The sequence below is a fragment of the Eupeodes corollae genome, chromosome 1 (genome assembly GCF_945859685.1).
Source record: "Eupeodes corollae chromosome 1, idEupCoro1.1, whole genome shotgun sequence".
Lineage (NCBI taxonomy): Eukaryota > Metazoa > Arthropoda > Insecta > Diptera > Syrphidae > Eupeodes > Eupeodes corollae.
In genome coordinates this window covers 176,046,481-176,068,330 of record NC_079147.1, presented here as the reverse complement: position 1 = coordinate 176,068,330, position 21,850 = coordinate 176,046,481, and the positions used below count along the sequence as shown (strand labels likewise).

The 21,850-nt window shown below is 36.0% G+C and overlaps 1 protein-coding gene across 1 annotated transcript in view; it reads left to right on the top strand.

Annotated features, from left to right (window-relative positions):
• Positions 1-21,357, top strand: part of LOC129938852 (angiotensin-converting enzyme) — a 193,021-nt gene extending 171,664 nt beyond the window's left edge. Inside the window, exons 8-9 of the mRNA XM_056046655.1 lie at positions 20,787-20,927; positions 21,013-21,357. Coding sequence (XP_055902630.1) covers positions 20,787-20,927; positions 21,013-21,316 — 445 coding nt within the window. The 3' untranslated portion in view covers positions 21,317-21,357. The remainder of the gene's footprint in view (positions 1-20,786; positions 20,928-21,012) is intronic.
• Positions 21,358-21,850: the final 493 nt, after the last annotated feature.

The window sequence follows — 21,850 nt, the reverse complement described above, 5'->3', positions numbered from 1 at the left end:
TAAGGTTGAACTACTTAGTGAACACCTTATAGGGCTTCTTCGACATATTCGGAGCCCAGGCCTGTAAGGAGCGGTTTATCCGGCTCCCTTTCCTTGGAGTTATACTAAGGATCTGGCCCTCCAGGTTGGGGGTTGTGTCGTCGGGGTGACTTCGTGGCCACGTAAAAAATACCTTAAGTTTCGAAGCACCAACAAGCCTCGGATACGGACGGATTTACTGTTGACAACCCACGCAAACGAAATAAGGACAACGAACTTCGGATCTGTACGTGGAATGTTAGGTCCCTTAACAGAACATGTGCAGGCAAACAATTAGCGGAAAACGTAAACTACTGCAAGGCAGATATTACCGCCATCCAAGAAGTGCGATGGGATGGACCAGGCAAACGCAAACTAAAAGACTGCGATATATACTACGGCGACTGCTACCGAGAACAAAGACAGCGTCTGTTTGGATGTGGATTTGTTGTTGGAACTAGACTCAGGCAAAAAGTCTTGAGTTTCAACAGTGTAAGCGAGCGCATCACGAAAATCCGCTTCAAGGCTAAATTCACCAACATAAGCCTAATATGCGCGCATGCCCCAACAGAGAAGAAAGATGAAGACACCAACGACATATTCTTCGAGCTCTTGGACAAGACATATGAGCAGTGCCCTGGATATGACATTAAAGAGAGGAAGAGAAGACATCTTTGATGGCATAATCGGGAGATACAGCCTGCACGACACCACCTCCAACAACGGATTCAGACTGGTCGATTTCGCTGCGGGGCGAGACGTTCTGGTAGCTAGTACGCAGTTCACGCATCTTAATATCCACAAGAGGACATGGAAATCTCCTGATCAATCAACCGTCAACCAGATTGACCACACTGCGATCGACGCACGATACTTCTCCAGTATCCAGGATATCCGAACATTCCGAGAGGCCAACAATGACTCGGACCACTACCTCGTTGTAGCCAAGGTACGGCTACGGATATCCCGATCCAAGCGAAAACAAGGAAGTAGTGTGAGAAGATTCGCCGTTAGACGGCTACAATCGCAAGAGACTGCCATGTCCCTTTCCGATCGAGTCTCTAATAACCTCTTAAAGAGTCCTATGCTTCCTGCATTAAGCATTGAAAACCAGTGGCAACATTGCCTTGCAGTCATCTGGCCTCTGAAGTGCCAGGTTTCACACGGCCACCACAGCGAAACCCCTGGTTTGACGACGAATGCCGGCAAGCGCACGCAGCGAAACAAGAGGCATACGAAACGGCGCTGCACAAAAGGACTAGAACTGCTCGCCAACTCTACGAGCAGAAGAGGAGAGAGGAGCACCGGCTTCTCAGATGAAAAAAAAGAGAGCATGAGAAGCGCGCGATCGAGGAAATAGAGGGATGTCACAACAGGAATGAGGTTAGTAAATTTTACCAAAAGGTAAAAAAAACGTCCCAACTGTACCAGCCACGAACCGAAGCCTGTAAAGACGATCAGGGGAACATCGTAGTAGAACCGCAGTCGATGCTGAGAATATGGAAAGATCACTTCTCCAAATTATATAACGGCGATGACGAACCGTATTCCGCTGTAAGTGAGGTAGAACCACTCAACCTCGGAGACGCAGATCAACAATTCCGCCTACCCGACCATGACGAAGTGAAGATAGCTATATCTAAACTTAAGTCAAACAAAGCTGCTATAGCTGACGGCATCACTGCCAATCTATTCAAAGCAGCAGGCGATGACTTGGTACGGAGTATGCACCAACTCTTCTGCAAAACATAGTCGGAAAAAAGCATCCCCGATGAGTGGAATCTCAGCATAGTCTTCAATTAAGTAAATTCATGTTTTTTAACTTCTCATATGAAGTTATTGTAATGTGTCCGATTTGTCAAATGGAAAATGTTGATATTTCTCGACATTTCAAGGTCCCTAGAGTCGAAATAAAAGATTTTTAGAAAGATGTGTGTGCATGCGTGTGAACGTACGTTCGCGGTGATTTTCTCGTCGTCCATAGCTCAAGAACCAAAAGAGATATCGACTTCAAATACATTTTGTTAGCAGTTTAAATAAAAGGTGAAAATGTTGGTTAACCCTTTATATCACACGAACCAATACGCTAGAGATACTTGAATTAAGTTGCGTGTTATATATTGTAACGTGATACCAAACAAGTATAGTTTTTGAAAAAAATCGAATGGACGGTTTATTTTATAAATCAAAAAAATTGAAAAAAAATTCGTTACTTCGAAAATTTTACGAATACAAAATGATTTTATCTCTAAAATAATTGTGTGCAACGAAAAATAACGTTTTTAGCGTCTGGTAAATCGAATTGACAATTTTAATTTTATACAAAAAATAAAAACCTAAAAAAACATTACACAAATTGGGAAAAATTGAATTTCTGCTCAAATATCTTCTCAAAAATTTGAGATTATGGCTTCCAGCTAATTTAAACTTATAAAAAAATATAGTTTTTAACATTAAGAAAAATGTTGATAAAAATCGAATTGGCAGTTTTCTTACAAAAAATAAAAACCTAGAAAAAAATAAATCTAAAACTTGGCAACAATTTACTATCGACTCAAATAGCTTTTCAAAAATTTAAATTATTGTCTTAAAACTTTTTTTATTTCACAGAAAATTTTGTTTTTGATATTCAGTAGTTTTTTTTATAAAAATTCTACAGTCAGTTTTTTCATAAAAAAATAAAATCTACAAAAAATAGTACGCAAATTTATTAAAAATTGATGTTCGGTTCTCGATATCGCTCATATTAATTTCATTCATCCATTTTGTATTTGTTTTTATAAGATATACAAACTTTTAAGAAATGCTAATTAAATTATTAAGCATTTGTTTTCGACTTAAAATCTATTTAACAAAACTAGATTTTCAAAGCAACTATTTCCTTATAAGAAACATATTGTTGGTAATTTAAATTTTTTTAAGAATAATTCAACTGACAACTTTCTTAACCCAACACGAAAACCTACAAACTTTTAAGCAAGACAAATCGACAGACAGTTATCAGTGTGGGTCGCACCCGAGCCTCCTTTTTTTTAATTTGCTATAATGCTCATACATTTTGATTCTTTTCGTTAATGCGTGAGGTTTTGTTTTGTTTTATGATTTAGTTCATAGAGATCCAGTTCTCAAATTGCGAAGATATCCAGCGTTAAAGTTCGGTTTATTTGGTGTGTTATTTGTGGTTTAATAACAATCTTACACCTAAAAACACGGGCTTAATGAATTTTCTTCATTAAGCTTCCCAAAAGCTAGCATAACATATCTAAATTCTGAAACCTTTTTCATTTTAATGAATTTTAATAAAATATAAGCTTCAACAACTTAAACCAACGTCATTATAAAACATGTTTCCAACTTTAGGGGTGACTCATTTTCCTCGTATTGAAACACCACAGACCGCAGTCTTTACACACCAAAAAAAAACGAACTTTCAAATGAAGTTTTTCACACCATTATGCTTAATTCATAGATAGGTATTATTGGTCACCCCGAGCTCTAAAACCACATACCTACCTATACCTTACCTGTGCCTGACAACGCCTGAGATCAAATTGAATGAAAATCTGATTCTCCTTTGTAAAATCTAGATCAAGTTGTGGAAACTATACCAATTGTTTTTGTTTTTTATTTTTTGTTTAATTTATCTTTGTGTTCTATTAAAGAAAACAAATATCACACATCAACCTACAGACCGATTAACTTGTGGTTTGTGCACCTGTTACAAGGACGACCAGTTCTATAATTAAACAAAGTTAAAACAACATAAAGGGGGGAAACTTATATTGCAACTATCTCAGAAACTGAAAAAAAGGAAACAATAAAATAAAAACAAGAAAAAAAAATACAGTAAATAATTACAAACCTACCCTGACATTTATGTAAATTAGAAAAGTTCAGATAGAGTGAAGCTTGTTTCTTCAATTATTGTGTGTGTTGATGTTAAGTTTTTGTTTTTGATATCGATGCACTTCCTTAAAAGCCGTCTCCAATTAGGCTTTTAAAAACATTGCTTGTTGTACAAGCAACATAGAAGATGGACATATCACAAAGGCGTAGTCAGAAAGGGGATCTGTGAATTTTCTTATTTTGTTTTTGAAAAATAAAAACTAAACTAAGTTTATGGGAGATATCGTCATGAAAAAGTAAATTTCATTTAAATTTTAATACGCCAATCATCGCAAAATCTTTTTCGAAATGTGGAAAGTTTTTTATTTTGCAAATATTTGTTATTTAGAATTTAGAAAAGCTTTTCAGTGATAGGCAAAGTTAAATTTTCAATTGCAAATAAGAGTTTGTTTTTTGAAAAGTTGTTGAAAACAAAAATAAATGTACCGCTTTGAAAAGGAAGTATTAAATAATAGTTAACAACACAACTCACAATTTTGACGAATTGAACAATGAACGCGTGTTTTAAATTTTATCATTAACACGTTGATTATTCTCAATTTAAAAAAATATTTGTTTTTGATAAGGTAGCCATCGTAGCCATGCTTCAATAGGATTTGACAGTTTGTAGCAACAAAATGCTTCTTTTGAAAAGTAATTGTTACATAATTTACATAAAATCTTTTAGAAGAATATTTTGAAAACAAAGAAATGGATAATAATGAGAAAAGAGAGTGGCACTGAGAATTAACTTTGATATTGGATATGATATTTCAACAAAAGAGAGTTTTCGGTTAATAAAGAGTACCATTGAATTTGTGTGTTTCAAAAATTTTGAATAAACTACAATTCAATATTCAAAGGACTTTTGTGTTTAAGTCTCTTGCAACAACTTTTGTGTTCACTACATTAGCTTTAAACGGAGCCCAATATCACGGTCTTGCATCATCGAGTGCCGAATATTATTATTGATAAATTTCTTTCTAAAACAATTTGCTTCGCAAAAAATTGTTTGGACATAGACTCGCAATTTTTTTTTCACGGATGATTTCCTTATGTAACTTGGTGTGTTAACTGCTCTGCTCTGAACTTAAAACGAGAAATGTCTCATGTCGTCAAACTTAGGAAAAAAGCTAGTGACAGTGAGGGCCTCACCAACAGTCGTACTCAAAGAAATATTTTACGGTGGGCTTTAGGTCTTTTCACCCAAAAGGATATCGCTCAAAATTGGTCTAAAGCCCAAAAAGTTAAGAAATAAGTTGCCAACAAACCCAAATCGAATGTCGTAATCCCCAAATAAGTTTTAAATAAAAGAACATCCAAATTGTTAGTTCTTATTTTGCCCAAATAAAAAAATTGGGTTTTGTGTATGGGTTGTCCTTGTGACATTTATTTCGGGCATTTTTGTTCTGCTTATACCCCATGCTGCTGAAAGCTTACACTGTGAGCAAGCATTTCGTTTTATTTTACTTTGAAAATTGGCTATATTTAGCTTGTTTGAAAGTGAAATAAAGCCAAACATATTTGTGCGCTTTCTTGACGTTCCAAGTTCTTTAGCGATCTGACATTTAGTTTCGATTAATATTTGCGTTTGGGTGATACAATTTAAATCTCGAAATGTCTTAGTAAAATTAACAAAAACTTTGTCAGAATGGCCAAATTTTGAATGTCGATATGTCAATTGGCTACTTGGGCGTTATGATACTTTAAAATTGATTTGGGTAATATGCCATTGAATTTTGGCATGGGGCATTCTCTTCTAGAAAAGTTTTTGGGCGATATGACATTTTTAATATCTTGGCTTTATTTTATTGGACATTACAACTTAATAACGTTTTAACTCCCAAAAGTTCGGTAATATTGCCCAAATAGTACAACAACAAAAAAAGTTATTACAATTTTTTTGGGTGCTATGAAATTTTTAATTTGGGCGAAAAGAACTAACTTCCCCTCATAAAAAACTATTTTCCTACTACGGTCTTGAAGTTACCTAATACTAACTGGCTTCTGTTGATGATGATCCTCGATTCATTCAGCTAAGTTACAGTAGTTGACCTTTTTTCTCATCTCTGGGAAAATCGGTTACCATGTACACGAGAACGAAAGACAAACTATCCCCTTCGAAGTTATTTTAATTTTAGTTTTTCTTTTTATTTGTAAAATTACAATGACACAACACAAATCTCTTTGGCATTTTGAAGCCAAGTGCGAGCATCGCGTCGTGTAGGTAGACCTTCTAAAAAAATACACAAATCGTCGAAGAAGTAGATAATTGATGACCTTTTAGCATTTTACCATTCGAGTACGAGTTATACATTTTATGGAAGTTAGGGTCCATCTAACTTGCATTTTCTTCTAAAACGGAAGCGGAGGAGGGGGCAGAGATACATATACCTAAGTTTTACCTTGTTGGTTTTAAATATCTATAAAGTCACAGAAACATTTCAATGGTGGTCTTTAAATTCAATGGACGAAGTTTTGATTCTCCTTTTCCAAGTTTCGTCTATCGAGTATCTTAATGTATGAAATGCATGCATATGACGACATGTAGGTATGTAGGTCGCTTCGCTTAACTCAATCTTTATTCTTGATTTTGCTTAGTTTTTTTTTTGTTGTCTATATATTTTTAATGTAAGGTAATTTTATTTTAATTTTATTTCAAATCGATTTCAGGGGGTGTGTCCATATAAGTGGTTTGAGGTGGATATAATGGGTGTTAAGAGACCACTGGGTTATAGGAAAGGAAATTCAATTTAAAATGAGAAACAATCGAAGGTGTAGTGAGTTGTTGTGTTATATGTATGACTTGACTACATAGCTCTCAAGGTGTTATTTGCATGTTGAACTTCACGACATTATAGGTGAATATCACGTGTGGGTATGGTTTTTGGTTGTGAATGGTGATGATGGTTGAGATTATTATAATAAATAAACACGCGGACAGAAGATTGAAAATGCACGGCAAAAATGAGGTAAATGATTTTAAATGGAAAGGGCGTAAATTTAAGGTCTTTTCAACATTTCCTGTGGGAATCAAATATGAGGAGTTTATTACAAAACATAGTTATTGCAGGAATTTTTCTAATCTAACAGTTCTATAAATACTTCTATGAAAAGAATAACAAACTAAGTATGTACCTCTTAAATTGAAATTGTCTTCTCAGGTTTGATGTTTGTGTTTAAAAGAATTTCATATAGTTAATCGAGTATTGGTCAAACAATCAAAGTAGCGGAACATGAGTTTGAAGTAGTGTTATCAAATACCTTGTTACGGTAAGATTGATATGGTGGACCCAAGGGCCTTACTAAAGCAATATGTTGGGCTCACTGGCCATGATATTCGGGGGCACTCCTCACTCTTTTAAGCGATTTGTCGTGTGAGTCTCCAGCTCTTCTGCTGGCTCAGCACGATCTCCACACGGGATATACCTTAATTTGACATCCTTTTAGGGCTACTCTCATGACCCTCGAGGACAACGGGCTGAAAATGAAATTATAAAACATGGGAGAGGTTGAGATGGAGGGGAAGATTCACAACAAGAGTAAACCATGGCGCAAATACGTGGTCCTAAACGATTCTAAGAATCATGTAAGGGATGATTTTTGTTGCGGTAAATCTTACCGTAACAAATCCCTACCTTACCTACCGAGTAGTGAAAGCTGGCTTTCCGAAATGAAAGCGAAGTTACTATAAAGACAACACAAAGGGTAAATCCCTATGACCCAATTTCTCAATCGCAACCTGCGAGAGAATGTACATCACAGAGCCTTAAGGCTCTCAGTACTACTTAGCGCAGCTCATCCGCTACACGACTAATCTTGCGAATCATCACTGTAAGGTTTCAAATCCTCAACGTTCCAGGTACCTCTATCCGTACCTTTATCATCTACCAGGACGTAAGTCTAAGGGGAGACTCGTTTCTTAATGTGTGTAGTAATTCGCCGCTTCCGATAGCGAAAAGTTTCGTCGGTCAACGGTAGCAGCCAAGAACAATACAGAAGCAGAAATACGAGGGCGGTTGCTGAAAGCCAAAAAAGCCTACTTGACTCTGTATTCAATCTAGAAACTTTTGTCATATGCAATCTACCTCCAAACTAATATTGGGACAAAATTTAAGCTCGATGGACCCCAGTGGGCTGTACACCTAGCGGTTATAAGTGAAAAAGAACCAGCTCGGAAAGGCGACAGCTTGGCAGACCATGCTTACGCTGAGTAGACCAGGCCACCCTTGGGGTTCGCAACTGGATGTCGTTGGTTCTCGATCACGATAAATGAAGAGATTTGTTGTATGGGCCAGGACCAGATCCCGGTTGTCAAGCCGATCATGAGGACTTGAATATTTTGTTTAAAAAGGGTGATTAATAAAAATATTTTATGTGAGATCAATTATTTTTGAGTCAATGTCTTTCTTTGTTCTCATAAAACTTGATTTGAAATATTCGTTACCAATTATTTTTCTTGGTTTTGTAGATTATCGTGTTTTGTAAAAATAGTTTTCAATTGATTCTTTTTTTGGAAAGTTAACAAAAATACTGCCGAAAACCAATTTCTAGCAATTTTAGAACCATTTTCTAAAGTTTTAATTTCTTATACAAAAATATTAAGCATTATCTTTCGTTATCGACAAAATTTCGAAAAAAATTGAAATAATTATAATATCAAAACCTTAACATTTTCTTAAATCTGAATCTGTCATGTTTTAACAACTTTGCGTTGTATTCTTTGTAGATTCATATTTTTACAAACAATATTTTATATAAGATAAAATTAGTTTGAAGGCAATATATATTTTTAGATAATTATTTGATATTCGAGTAGAAAATCAACTTTTAGTGTAGTGTTATTTTTTTTGGGTGTTTTCATATTTTTGTAGAAAAAAACAGTTATTTCAATTTTTCTCAAGCTTGTACCCAATATCAAAAATATTATTCTTCGTTGCACACAATTATTTTTGGGGTATTATCATTTTGTGTCCATTAAATATTCGAGGTAACAAATATTTAGTCATCTCCTATCACCTCCCATTTACCATTTAATTGAAGTCGCTAGAGTTATTAGTCCGTGAGATATTTAGGATCAACCAAAATTTGCAGGTATGGTATCCCTAACATATGAACGTAATAAAAAAAGTATTTGATTTAAATTCTAGGGACCGTGAAATATCGAGGAATGTCAAAATTTTCAATTTTATTGGTCAGAATGCAACGTTTAATTTTTCCTGCTACTAAGACTTAACCAAACAAACACGAAATTTAATGTGACGATGACTTAACTTATTTACTTACATACTTAAGGTGGCGCTGCAGTCTGTGGTGAACCTTGACCTCAACAGAAATGCGTCTCCAGCCAGCTCGGTCCCTAACAGTTTCGCACCCAAAGTTGGTTGAGGTCTTCATCCGCCTGCGTGCGCCACCTGAATTACGGTCTTCCTCTATTGCGCCGTCCCTCGGGACTGGATTTGAAGACCGAGCTGGACCGTTCGCTCTTTAGCAGATCAGTGTCGTCATTGTATCTTCTCATCCACTCTCCATTTATGCGCACGGAATCAAAAATCAGTAATTTAAGATGCTCGAGCTAGAACTGTACTACTCAATTTCTTTCTAACCATAAACCTTTGAGACGTTCACATAATACAGCAGAAAGTATTTTATATGCAATATTTAGGAGACTAACGAATTTGTAGTTTGCGCAATTTAGGTAGTCTCCTTCCGTGTGTATAAGGCAAACTATGCAATCTATATATCTAAGAAGCCAGTGTTCCACTCCCCTCTGGTCCCTCTATGAAGAACCGGTTTGTTGCTTAGCTTAGCGTGTGCTTGCAGGTATTCGTCGCCAAAACAGGGGTTTATCTGTTGTGGACGTTTGAAAGCTAGCACTTCAGGGGCGGGGTTTATGTTGACTGCAAGGCAACGTTGCGACTGGTTTTCAATGCTCAATGCGGGCAGAAAAGAGCATGACTGTCTCTTGCGATTGTAGCCGTCTTACGTCGAATCCTTTCACAGTACTTCCTTATTTTGGCTTGGATCGAGATATCCGTAGCCGAACCATGGCTATAATGAGGTAGTAGTCCGAGTCAATGTTGGCCCCTTGAAATATTTGGACATCCTGTTTACTGGAGAAGAGTCGTTCCGTTGTCGGAGGCTTTATCCCCCGATTGTGCCACCAAAGATGTCTTCTCTTAATAGCTTGGCGTTAGAATCTCCTAATATAATTTTAATGTCATAGCCGCACACTCAAAGGGATAATACTACCCTTATTATGTAGACACAGTGTGAGCACTAGGAAAGGGAGAGAAGGGTTGAAAAGAGATGTCAGTGCACATTGGTTTTGAATTCCTGAATATTGCAATGGCTGGGAAAGACAGAGTGTGGCAAGGCATTCCACATTCGCATAGTACGGCTAAGGAACCAATCTGTGCACTTGACAGTATGACCGAAGTTGGGCACAAGGGTACATTTGTGAGCATTCCTAGAAGCGCGAGTATTACGGTTGAACTGTTTAAGGGGAGGAATGCAACTGGCTATTTCTCTAGAGCATAAACCATTAAAATAACGTTAAAAGAGGGTGAGACAAAAAAACATTACGAAGATGCTCAAGTAACGTAAATGATCTTATGATGGTAATATCACCAATCAATCTAAATGCTCTACGTTCAATACTATCCAAGAGGCTTAAGTAAGTTGCTGGAGCACCAGCCCAGATATGGGAGTTATACTCAACAGCCAGATCAGAACGAAACAATATATTGGATTAGATGTTGCAGACAGAAGATCATTAATAAAAATAAGAAAGAGTCAAAAATCAAATGGGGTGGCGCAACAGTCCGTTGTGAACCAGGGCCTAGTGACTTACAACTCTCAACCATTCCTGTGTGCGAGTAATGTTGTCAGGAATGGAGGGGACCTACAATTTTATGCCGAATCCGAACGGCTAGTTTGAGAAAGCACTTTTTCATGACAAGAATTACTCTTGAAGGATTTGTCAATTCCTCGCAAGAGGCAGTACCCGCGAAAATTATTTTTTTTAAATTTGGAAGGTGGCACAGGCAGGGATTGAACCCAAGACCCCTTGCATGACAGTCCAACGCACAAACCATCATGCCACGGGTACTACAATAATAATAAGAAAGAGTGTTGGAGATAAAACAGAGCCCTGGCGCACACCAGCATTTATTTTATGGTTTTCAGACTTGAATCCATCGAATACAACTTGTATTGAACGATTCGAAAGGTAATTACTAATCCAATGAAGGAGGGATTAATGAAAACCAAAAGCACGCATTTTCGATAAGAGAGCCTGATGCCAAACCCTATCAAATGCTTTTGAAATATCTAGTGCAATAATCTTACTTTCTCTAAAACTATGTAAAAATTTGTTTCACTGTTCGGTGAGATGAACCATGAGATCACCAGTGGACCTATTGCTACGAAAGCCGTATTGCCGGTCATTAAGAAGCTTTCGATCTTCAAGATATTTCTTGAGCTGATAATTAATCAGCGGTTCCATTACCTAGGATAGAAGGGAAGTAAGGAAAGAGGAAGATTCGCCTTTTTTGGGATTAGGCTGAAAAAATGCGGTTTTCCATCCGCTCGGAACGAGGCCTGAGGAGTAGGACAGATGAAAAAGCTTACGCAGTGGTTTTGACAGCGATGAACAACACCTCTTCAGAACAATAGTGGGGATACCATCCGGACCAGCAGATTTATGTATGCTAAGATCTTTTAGGACTCTCGCTACAGTACGGAGTCATAACACTCACTGGCAGCGTTGAATGGCCGGCGAACTGCCTAGCAAAGAGATTTGCTTTCTCTAAAGAGCTAAAAAATGGAGTGTCATTCACAACGAGCGTAGAAACCTAGGAAGAGGAAGAATTAATCATGTTTTTTACAAACGACCAAAAATTTGTACTGCCTTTGGGACATGCAGTATTTTTTGACGTCAGTTTTGGTCATGCAAAAATTTGGTCCGTCGAATATGGGCGTTGCAGGCTTTCCTGGCTTGTTTGAACTTATTCCGGTATTCCTCAGTTGGATTGGCTCTTAAACAACGGAAACTTACCTTCTTAACCTTAATAACCTCTTTTCAGCTCGCATCGACATATGCGTTTTCCTTAGGTCTGACGCTTTTAACCCTATTCGTGATAAAAGTTCTCATTCCTAGGAGAATCAAACTTGTGATCAAATCAGCGCTGGCGTCAAAGTCACTATTGAGGAAGCATAGTGACTAGTTGAAGATCCTAAAATAATTATTGAAATCGTCTCAGTTGGCTTTCTCGTATTGCCAAACGGTTCTCTTAGGAGCTCCTTCATTAACTGGAGAGTTTTTAAACGAGATGTATGTCTTGTTGAACTAGAAGAATATATCTTTGGTGTCTTCATCTTTCTTCTCTGTTGTGGCATTCGCACATATTAGGCTTATGTTGGCGCATTTACCCTTGATGCGGATTGTCGTGATTCGCTCGCTTACACTGTTGAAATTTAAGACTTTTTGCCTGAGTCCAGTTCCAACAACAAATCCACACCTTCTTTGTTCTCGGTAGAAGTCGCCGTAGTCCATCCTATCGCACTTCTTGGATAATGGCGGTAATATCTTCCTTCCAGCAGTTTAGGGCTTTCGCTAATTGTTCGGCTTTTTTTCATGTGCTCTTTTTGACGTTGTGTTAACGCTGTTCCACCTTTAAGAGACTTTACATTAATTATTGTATGGTTTGGACCCAATTGTTAAAACACTTAACGTTACGTTTTTATACTATGCAATAAAATTATTTTTCAAAAATTGCCACAATTTAATCGTCATTTGTTTCCATATACAAAACTGTTGATTTCTTACTGGTTTTGACAGATTTTTCACGTTTCGTGTTATGTGCCACTATCATACATCATCATCTTACTCTTTAATTTAACCATGGATGAGTTCTTGTTATCAAAATACGCGCTATATAAAGAAAGTTCATCGCGTGCTTCTTCCATTTTATGGTCAATTTAATCGACCTACTGAGGTGGTTTTTCGCGTAATACTATGATGGATGTTTAAAAAAAACAACCACCACGCTATCTCGAAGACCAAAAATACAAAAAAAAAAAGTTAGAAACCTGCTGTTTTTTGGGACCACACACAGAACTTCTCTCGTTGATGTCCAATTAACAACTGAAGTATTTACGCTGATAGATATGGAAAAGATGCAAATTTTTCTCCTTCACGCGATTCTTAATTTTAAGGGGAACCCTGTTTTTTTTAGCTGTTACTTCTTACCCCTGTTACTTTAAGCCCCACTCTCCCCTACTTTTATCACTTAATTTTACACCAAGTTTAAATTGTTTTGAATTAAACCATCAAGAGGATTACGTTGAAAACGAACTGAGGCTAGTGTTAGTGATGACCTTGAGTTTTCGATTCATTGCCGTTCAAAGCAATGATGTTACTCAACTACATATACAATTTTGCGGAATGTTTTATAAAGGTGTGAAGTCTTTTAAAATACAGCTAGTGCACGAATTAAAGCCGAACGACCTACCACAACACCGAATTTTTGTTGAATGGGATCTTGAAAAGTTGGCGGGTCCACTTTTTGTGGAAAAATTGTGTTCAGCAACGAAGCTCATTTCACGCTCATTCACGTATCATTAAATAGATAAGTGAAAAGCAAAATATTTTAGTTTATTTTGAGTTTTTCGTAGTTGGTATAGTAAGATTACATAATATATTATGAAATTGGTGCTTTACTTTTTGGTACTTTTTTTAAATCAGTATTAAACTTTTTGGATTGTTTTTTAAAAAATATGTATTAAATTTAAGGTGCATCATTTAATATGGTTTACACTCCTAAAATTCATTGCAATATTACAAAATCATTATTATTTAAAAAAAAAATTACCGCAATCAGAGCTCAATATAAATAACACGTATAAAAGACAATCTCCAATTACATATATTAAGACCCCAAGAGTAACATTATCACATAAACATACTCGTAAATCACATAGAAATACAAACAACTAGAACAAACAGCATGTACATAGAGCCATCTAAAGCTGTTTCATTAAAAATAAAATTAAAAAAGATGTAATTCTGATTAAAATAAGCCAAACCACAACCAATATTGGAACTCGTCTGTGCCCAATCTCTCTCTTTAATGAAATGATTGACTGATATCAATCACCAGCCGACTGCATGCATCTCCATTGCCTTTACCCATAAAAGTATCGCTATAAGCTTTAAAACCTATCTAAAAGCTATAACTCCACAGTCGCATAGTTTCAAAAAAAATTGTATAAGCTGAATTCTTATTTGGAATAACTAAGCCAAAATGCTGATGTGACGTAATCATCAGCAAACCGTCAACAATTCGCAATCCCTCATCATACGTCTTACGTCACATCAGAATGTGAGCATGTGACAGTTAGAAAAATATCGGCCATCTTATGCAATGGAATTCTTGCCTCCGCTCCAAAGACCGATTGGAGTTTCAATACCAAAACAAAAAAAAGCCTCCGCTAAAAATCGGAAGTACATAAAATACCACAACAATACGATTAACTTATGATCATGATGGAAAGTGAGAGTATAAAATCGCAACCTTCTTTCCATATCCGATAGAGTAAGTGTCACATATCACATATCAAAAGTCTTCAATCGGTGGCCGTTATCCGTACGAGCACATTACCTTAACTTACCTTGCCCTCTAAAATAGGAAGCGAGTAGTATAAAAACCTAGTTATTCGCTATGAATTTTAAAGTCTCTGCACCTTTAGCAGCTTTAAAGATTTGCTGCACGTCATTCACAAACACAATAGCAAAATATTTTATTTTGTTTTACTTATTCACAACACAGTCTTTAGTTTTTTTTTTAATGAAAAAAAGCATTTATTATAATCATGACTTAATATCGGTCGAATGGTCTGGAGTTTTCTTTATGGAGTCTGTCGACGACCAAGTTTCTTTTATTGAAGGAAAAATTAGCTCTCTTTTCAATATTCACGTTCCCTACAAAACAAAAAACTTTAAATGCAATGAACATTCTTAGTTAAACAACAAAATTAAAGTTTTAATAAATAAGCGCAATCTAGTTTAAAAAGTTTGGAATGGCTCGACGAACTGCATAAGGTTTACACTTAAGAAATAAAGTTGTTCTTGAGATTAGAGAATCTAAGAGACGTTTCTATGCTCCTCGACTTAACCCTTCATATAGACAATGGAAAAATTTAAAAGAAATGGGTAAGCACTTCAACAGTGTTTCTACTGTCGTTGATTGTGATAAGCTTTTTTTTTTTTTTTCTTTATCCGATGGAAATCTTCAAAAGACACTCGGTAAGAATCGGTACCGAGTAGTGTGGGACTCTTACCGCACTAAAACCACCGGTGAATCAGGACCAATCTATGAAAGATCGACGAATGATTTTTATTTCTTAATTTTTAAATCGCATTGGGGGAAGTTTAAGGTTATAACACTTTCCCGTAGCTTTTAGCCCATCAGCTCATGAGGCTTGGTTCTTCTTAATCTCCGAACATTGTCTCGTACATTTAATACGGTCTCCATTTCAGAGTTAGTATGACTTTGCAGTCGCTGATTGTGTGATACAGCGTGTTTCTTAACCACTTCTGTAACCATTTCAATTTGAAGGTTACGATGTAGATCGCTATTTCTTATATACCAAGGGGCATTTATTATTCCACGAAGGACCTTGCTTTGGAATTTTTGGATGGGTTCAGCATTTGTTTTCTTTGTACAGCCCCATAGTTGGATGCCATATGTCCAAACGGGTTTCAATACTTGCTTATATAACATTAGTTTGTTCTGGATAGATAGGTCAGAGTTCTTTCCTATTAACCAGTACATTTTTCTGTACTTCAAGTTTAGTTCATCTCTTTTCTTTTTGATGCGTTCTTTCCATTTAAGCTTTGCATCCAAATTAATTCCAAGGTAAAGTGTTCTGTCCATCATTGTTTTTTAAGAGCGACTTCTTCGCTTAGCTGGTTTATGTTTAAATCTTGTTGGTCAATCCCTTTCAGGATGAGTTCCAGCATTTCTTTTATAGAAGTTTCCTCATTCTTCCGCACATTTTTTACAATCTGGGAATAGGATTTATTTTCATCACTTTTGCTTAGTGTAATTGCTTTTCCCGGTTGATTTTTAGTAATGTTATCGACCGTTACTTTTTTGCTTTCAACTACTGGTTTTGTGTTGGTTGAGTTTCTAAACTTGTTATCAGTTTTGTTTTTTCTTTTAGTGTCTTGGAACTTTTTTGCTACTGGACATCCTCTGTAACTTGCAGGATGATTGCCTTGACAATTAACACATTTCGCTTTCTGTTCTCTGCCCATGGGACAGTTTTTGGTTGCATGTCTGCCTTCACATTTAACACAAGCGAACTCGCGATTGCAGTATTTTTGTGTATGCCCAAAGGCTTGACAGCGCTTACATTGTGGAACACTTTTCGACTTTCGCAGTGGTTCAATTTTGACAACTATGCCCATAATTGATTTAATACTGTAAATCTTATCGAGACTTTCTTTATTTTCAAACGTGAGCATAAATAAAGGTAGAGATCTCTTTTTTGCCGTTGATACCCCAGTGGAGTCTTTTACTATCTCATTTTTAATAAGATTATTGGCATCGAGAGCTTGAAAGCCTTTTTGTATAAGGTCTTCGACAATTTCTTTGGCAACACATGAAGAGTGAAGGCCTCTTGCTGCTACTTTTATCGATCTTGTAGCTCTATTTTCGTACGAGTGCCACTGAATTTTCTTTTTGTTCAATTCTTCAGTGACAGCTCTATACGCATCGGCGTCTTCAACAATGACTTTCCAATTGTCTTTATTGTATGATGTATATTTACATGCCTTATTCGTGCATTTTTCTACTATGCTCTTTCGCTCGCCAAACATTGCCAATCCGGAGATCATAATTGGAGGTGGGGCAGTTTGCCTGGTACCTTTAAAGTGAGACTTATTTTGGGGTAAATCTCTTATTTCTTTATTGGATGCTCTCATTATTGTACCAGTATCTGATTTTGAACCTGTTTGCTGACATTTTATAACAGCCTCTGGGCTACTCTCTGCTTTTCGTTTCTTTGACTTACGTTTATTTCGGTTTCCTTCAGTTTCAAGGAGGAGCTCTTCCTCATCAGTATGAAACTCATTAGCAGTTTTTTGTGGGCTTTTCACTACTGGTGACTTTTGACTTGATATGTTGTCTTTCACGGACTTTTTGTCGAGCAAGCTGACTTCTTCTTCGAGTCTCTTCACTTGTTGCTGAAGACTTTCAACAAGGGCTTCAAGTTGTTTTCTGGCTAAGATTTCAATTTGCCATTTATCGAAATAATTTTCGGATTCAACTTGGTGGATCTCGTTGTTTTTTGTGAAACACTGCTGATCTTTTGTTTCGATCTTTTCATATATGGTTCCTTTTTCGTTAATGACTTCTATGTCATTTGATTTTTGCGTTGGGGTTTTCGATGGAGTAGCCCTTGGTGATAAGCTGAATACCAATTTCACACCCCTATTATCATTTGAGTTCAATGATAGCGCAGACTTTTCTGGATTTTTAGAAACCGACAATCGACATCTTTTCTACAAGGGGTTTTGGCTTCTCAGTAGTTCAAGATGAAGTTGTTCTAAAAACCTGTTTATCTATTAAATCAAGTTCAATAGCATTTGACGAAATCCATCCATTGTTTGTGAAGGCAACTCTACCGATTACATTGAGTTGCATAACACATCTTTTTAACACTATTCGCATGACTTGAGTTTTTCCTACCGTCTGGAAACGTGTTAAAATTGTTAGCGTTCCAAAAACTCGAAATGAGTATCGGCCAATAGCCATATTGCCATATTTATCGAAAGTTTTTGAAAAAATTATGAACACACAAAGGCGGCAATATCTAAAACGTAACGACATGCTATGTCCCAATAATCTGGTTTCCGTCCCAAACAGAGTCGTGGATTTTTCCAAAGCCTTTGACACTGTTAACCACCGTAATTTATGCATAAAATTAAGGGATGAGTTTGAATTTACGTCATCATCAGTGAGACTTATTTTGTCATAGGTATGTTAGTTTTAGACACCAAGCAGTAGTTCCTAACAACCAAACTTCAAGTTTTCTTATGCTAACACGAGGTGTTCCCCAAGGGTCTATTTTGGGCCCATTACTTTTTACCATGCATGTTAATGAGCTCTCGTCTCTAAGCTTAAACTCATCCATACATATGTATGCCGATGATGTACAGCTTAGGAACAGTTGTGCACTGGGGTTGTTTGAAAATGGTATTTGGGATATAAACGAAAATCTTTATAAGATAATGCTCTGGTCTCGATCAAACGGAATTTGATTAAATCCTACTAAGTCAATATGCTTAGTCATTTCAAAAGACCCTACAGACACATCTTGATTTTCTCCAATATTACTCAATTATAACCCTATTCAGTTTGTTGACTAAGCCAAGAATCTTGGAGTAGTATTCAATAAGACACTCACTTGGACAAATCATATACAACTTATTATAGGTAGAGACAACAGAATCCTTTTTCCACGCTCTAATCGAAGCAGCGATCTGATACCAATACGCTGCTCCTATCTTGTTTCAAGCCGTCACTTTTTCGTTCACGCGTTTCGATTGTGGAATTCCCTACCTCGAACTATAAGGAGGATAGGCTGCACTAGTTGGTTTAGATGCGATGATTTTAACTTTAACTTTTTTTTGTATACTTTAAAGGTGTTTTATAAGGTGTTATAATAAAGTCAATGAATCAAATCTTTTTCATTAATTATATAGTATAAAGTAGATTTGTTTTATTAATGTTTTTTTTAAGTCATCTTGTTTACCTTAAAAGATAATGCATCTTACTGTGCAAGACTAAATAATATGTAATAAATACAGATACAAATAAATTGGCAACAATCCAGACCATGCCCACCATCTTTGACTCAAAGTCGGAACTGGCTAGCAACATTGTCTCATAATGATGGTTATGGTCAAGATCCAATAGATGCTTGTTACATTGTAGTGTCTGAAGTGTAATCGTTAGTTTTCAGCAACATTGTAATCAACCTGATTTATTTGTTTGAAAATAAATACCACTATCATCGTAGGACTTTTTTTTACACTATAGATATATGAAAAGAAATCCGTTTGACCATATTTAGGGTAACTTGATAGATTTTAAAGTTGCGAATAAAAAACGGTACCAGTCTATGAAGTATCCATTGACTGTTGGTTAATATGGATTTCACAATTCGACAGTGTTCATCTAAGGAACTTGAATTTTGTTGAAAGGCACAACTATTTTGATTGCGTGTTTGTGCAATTGATTGCTTCATTTATTTATCTCTTTAAATTTTTCTTTAATGGCAACATTCAAGAAAGTGCAACAAAAAATCAAAAAATTTCCAATATGAAAATTGTTATCCCTTTTAAAAATTTGCGAATGCATCGAAACTATCGCACATCGATACACTGCCATGTGCGATTTCCACTTGTGAAAGCTGATACAAATAACAAAAAAGTAACTTAACATTTTAAAGAAAGCTGCCAAAAATTTGTTCTTGTATCGGTGCCGTATGGTATCCAAAACCAATCTTAAAAAAAGGACAACAAATCAAAACCGTTTGCACCTCACTTAATATTTTCGTGAAAGAATTGGCAGCCAAAAGCGAGTAAACGTCGAATATAGTGTAATAAGTGGAAAAATAATTCTTTCAGTCACAGAAACATAAATAAAACTATTATGTTCCTAGAATTGATACATAAATAAGGTCTTACAAAAACACAATAATCGGTCTTCAGGGACTGTTCCAAAACAGAGGAGTACAGTCAGGAAACTTTTCATATAATCCTCCCATAGAAAGATCAATAAAGCTCGCATATTTCAAGATGAACTACTTGTGGTTTCTGAAGGCGCTAAAGATCTTTCTTCGCACAATTTGTAATACAAGAACAAAGCCATATTTAACGGCAATCAAGGTCATAACCCTCTACTGTCCCAAAGTCAGAACTAACCATAGAAAAGCAATGATCTACATACCTCTGGAGCAAGTACCAATGTTTTATTAAAATTGCCAAGAACAGGTTTTTGGTTCTTGAAACTTGAAGGGTTTCAAAGAATATATGGCCGAATATTTTTAGGAAAAAAACAAATTACGATTTACAACTAGCAAGGTTGTAACATTGCTAAATATATATTTATTATATTTTCCTGAGGAGCACAATGACTTAACAGATATTCGAGGGATATATTTTTTGGCCATAAGTGATACTTCACGCCAAAAACAAAACTTTTTCTATGTGTGCATTTTCTATTAATAAATTCTTAAAACAAAAGTTTCACTTAGAACCAACTTACTTTTTAAGATCGATAAAACTGTTCAATAATATCACACATATGTACATTTAAAGTGCTTTAAGGGTCTTTCCGTAAAAGTTTATACCATCATCCCTAAAAACTATTTGAACATTTTAAATATTAATTTTATCCCACTTATTGTTACTTCATCTTATTTGTAACTTTATGAAAACCTGAAATCATACCTTGAAAATATTTGTTGTTAAACTAATAATTGAAATAAATTGAATTTTTTTTTTTAACAAAAACTTTTTTTTTTCAAATATACCTGATCATACCCTAAAGCTTTAAGACTCTACCCTCGAATTTAAGTATAACCTAGCAACATAAAATGTACTTTAAATTTGTCTGTATTTACTTCTTTTGCGAAAAACCTAAGCCTTGTGTAAGTTTTGGCCTCATATTTGCAATCTTATTCCTTTACTAATTTCTCTAGACCTCTCGAAACTTTAACCAAATTTGTCATTATTTAAAACCAATCCCAATTTTGCAATCCCAAAATAATCATACTAAATTGTTTCGCTCTTACTTTTCTATTTTTAGATATTTCGTATCAACAGTTCTTCAATTTCAAATCTATCGAGCCATGTGCAAAGTATCCAAACAATATGATCCGTCAGATCCAAATAAACCCCTGCATAAATGTGACATCTACAGACAGCCGGAAGCAGGAAATCTTCTAAAGTATGTACTTTAAACTGATGGAATCTTTGAAATATCTTATTTTAACTTCCTTTTGTTATTTCTTTGCTTGTTTACCAAATTAAAGACGTCTAATGGAAAAAGGCTCATCGCAACCCTGGCAACAAGTTCTAGATGAAGTACTGGGAGAAGGTCGTTTAGATGGTTCAGCTCTGCGTGAGTACTTCCAGCCTCTCAGCGAATGGTTGCGTTTGGAAAATATTCGCAATCAGGAATACGTTGGTTGGACTTATGATGGGGACTATTGCAAGCGAAGCATCGAAACAGCCAATTTGCAGATATTTGGAGGTTTCTACAACGACTCCCCACCAAGATCTGAACTAGGCGGCTTGATTCTTCTAGCCATTGTTATTCTTAAACACTTTTTCTGAATAAAAAAAAAATAAATCACCTTAGCGCACGCATTATGAAACGTTCTTCTTTTCTTTTTATCTAAAATCCGCAATTTAATTTAATCTAGTTATAGGTTGCATTATGATCGAATCGACGCGGTGTCTCTTTTTGATTAGATCTCTAAAATCGGAATAATGAACAAGCATCGTCCGTCGTGGAGTAGTGTCGACTGTATGCGTGGAAGTGAAGTAGGTGGGACAGCATCAGACCCAACGAGCGAAACATGGAAGAGCTCAAGTCTATTTTGCTGTCATAAACGATTTAATTCGATTAAATTCAATTTGAGTCTTAAGTATGCAACTGGGTCTTAATGGAGAACACAAACTCACATAAGGAGACTTTAAGTTGTTTTGTTAATTTTTCATTCAGAAAGTGTTTCTTTGGTGTATCCACATGTAATACATACCTACCTCGATTCCGCAACAACAACGAAGACGCCTAGACGGACGGATAGACGAACGCGACGTACGCATGACGTTTGAAGCTTTATGGTAAGGAAGAATGAGCGGGAA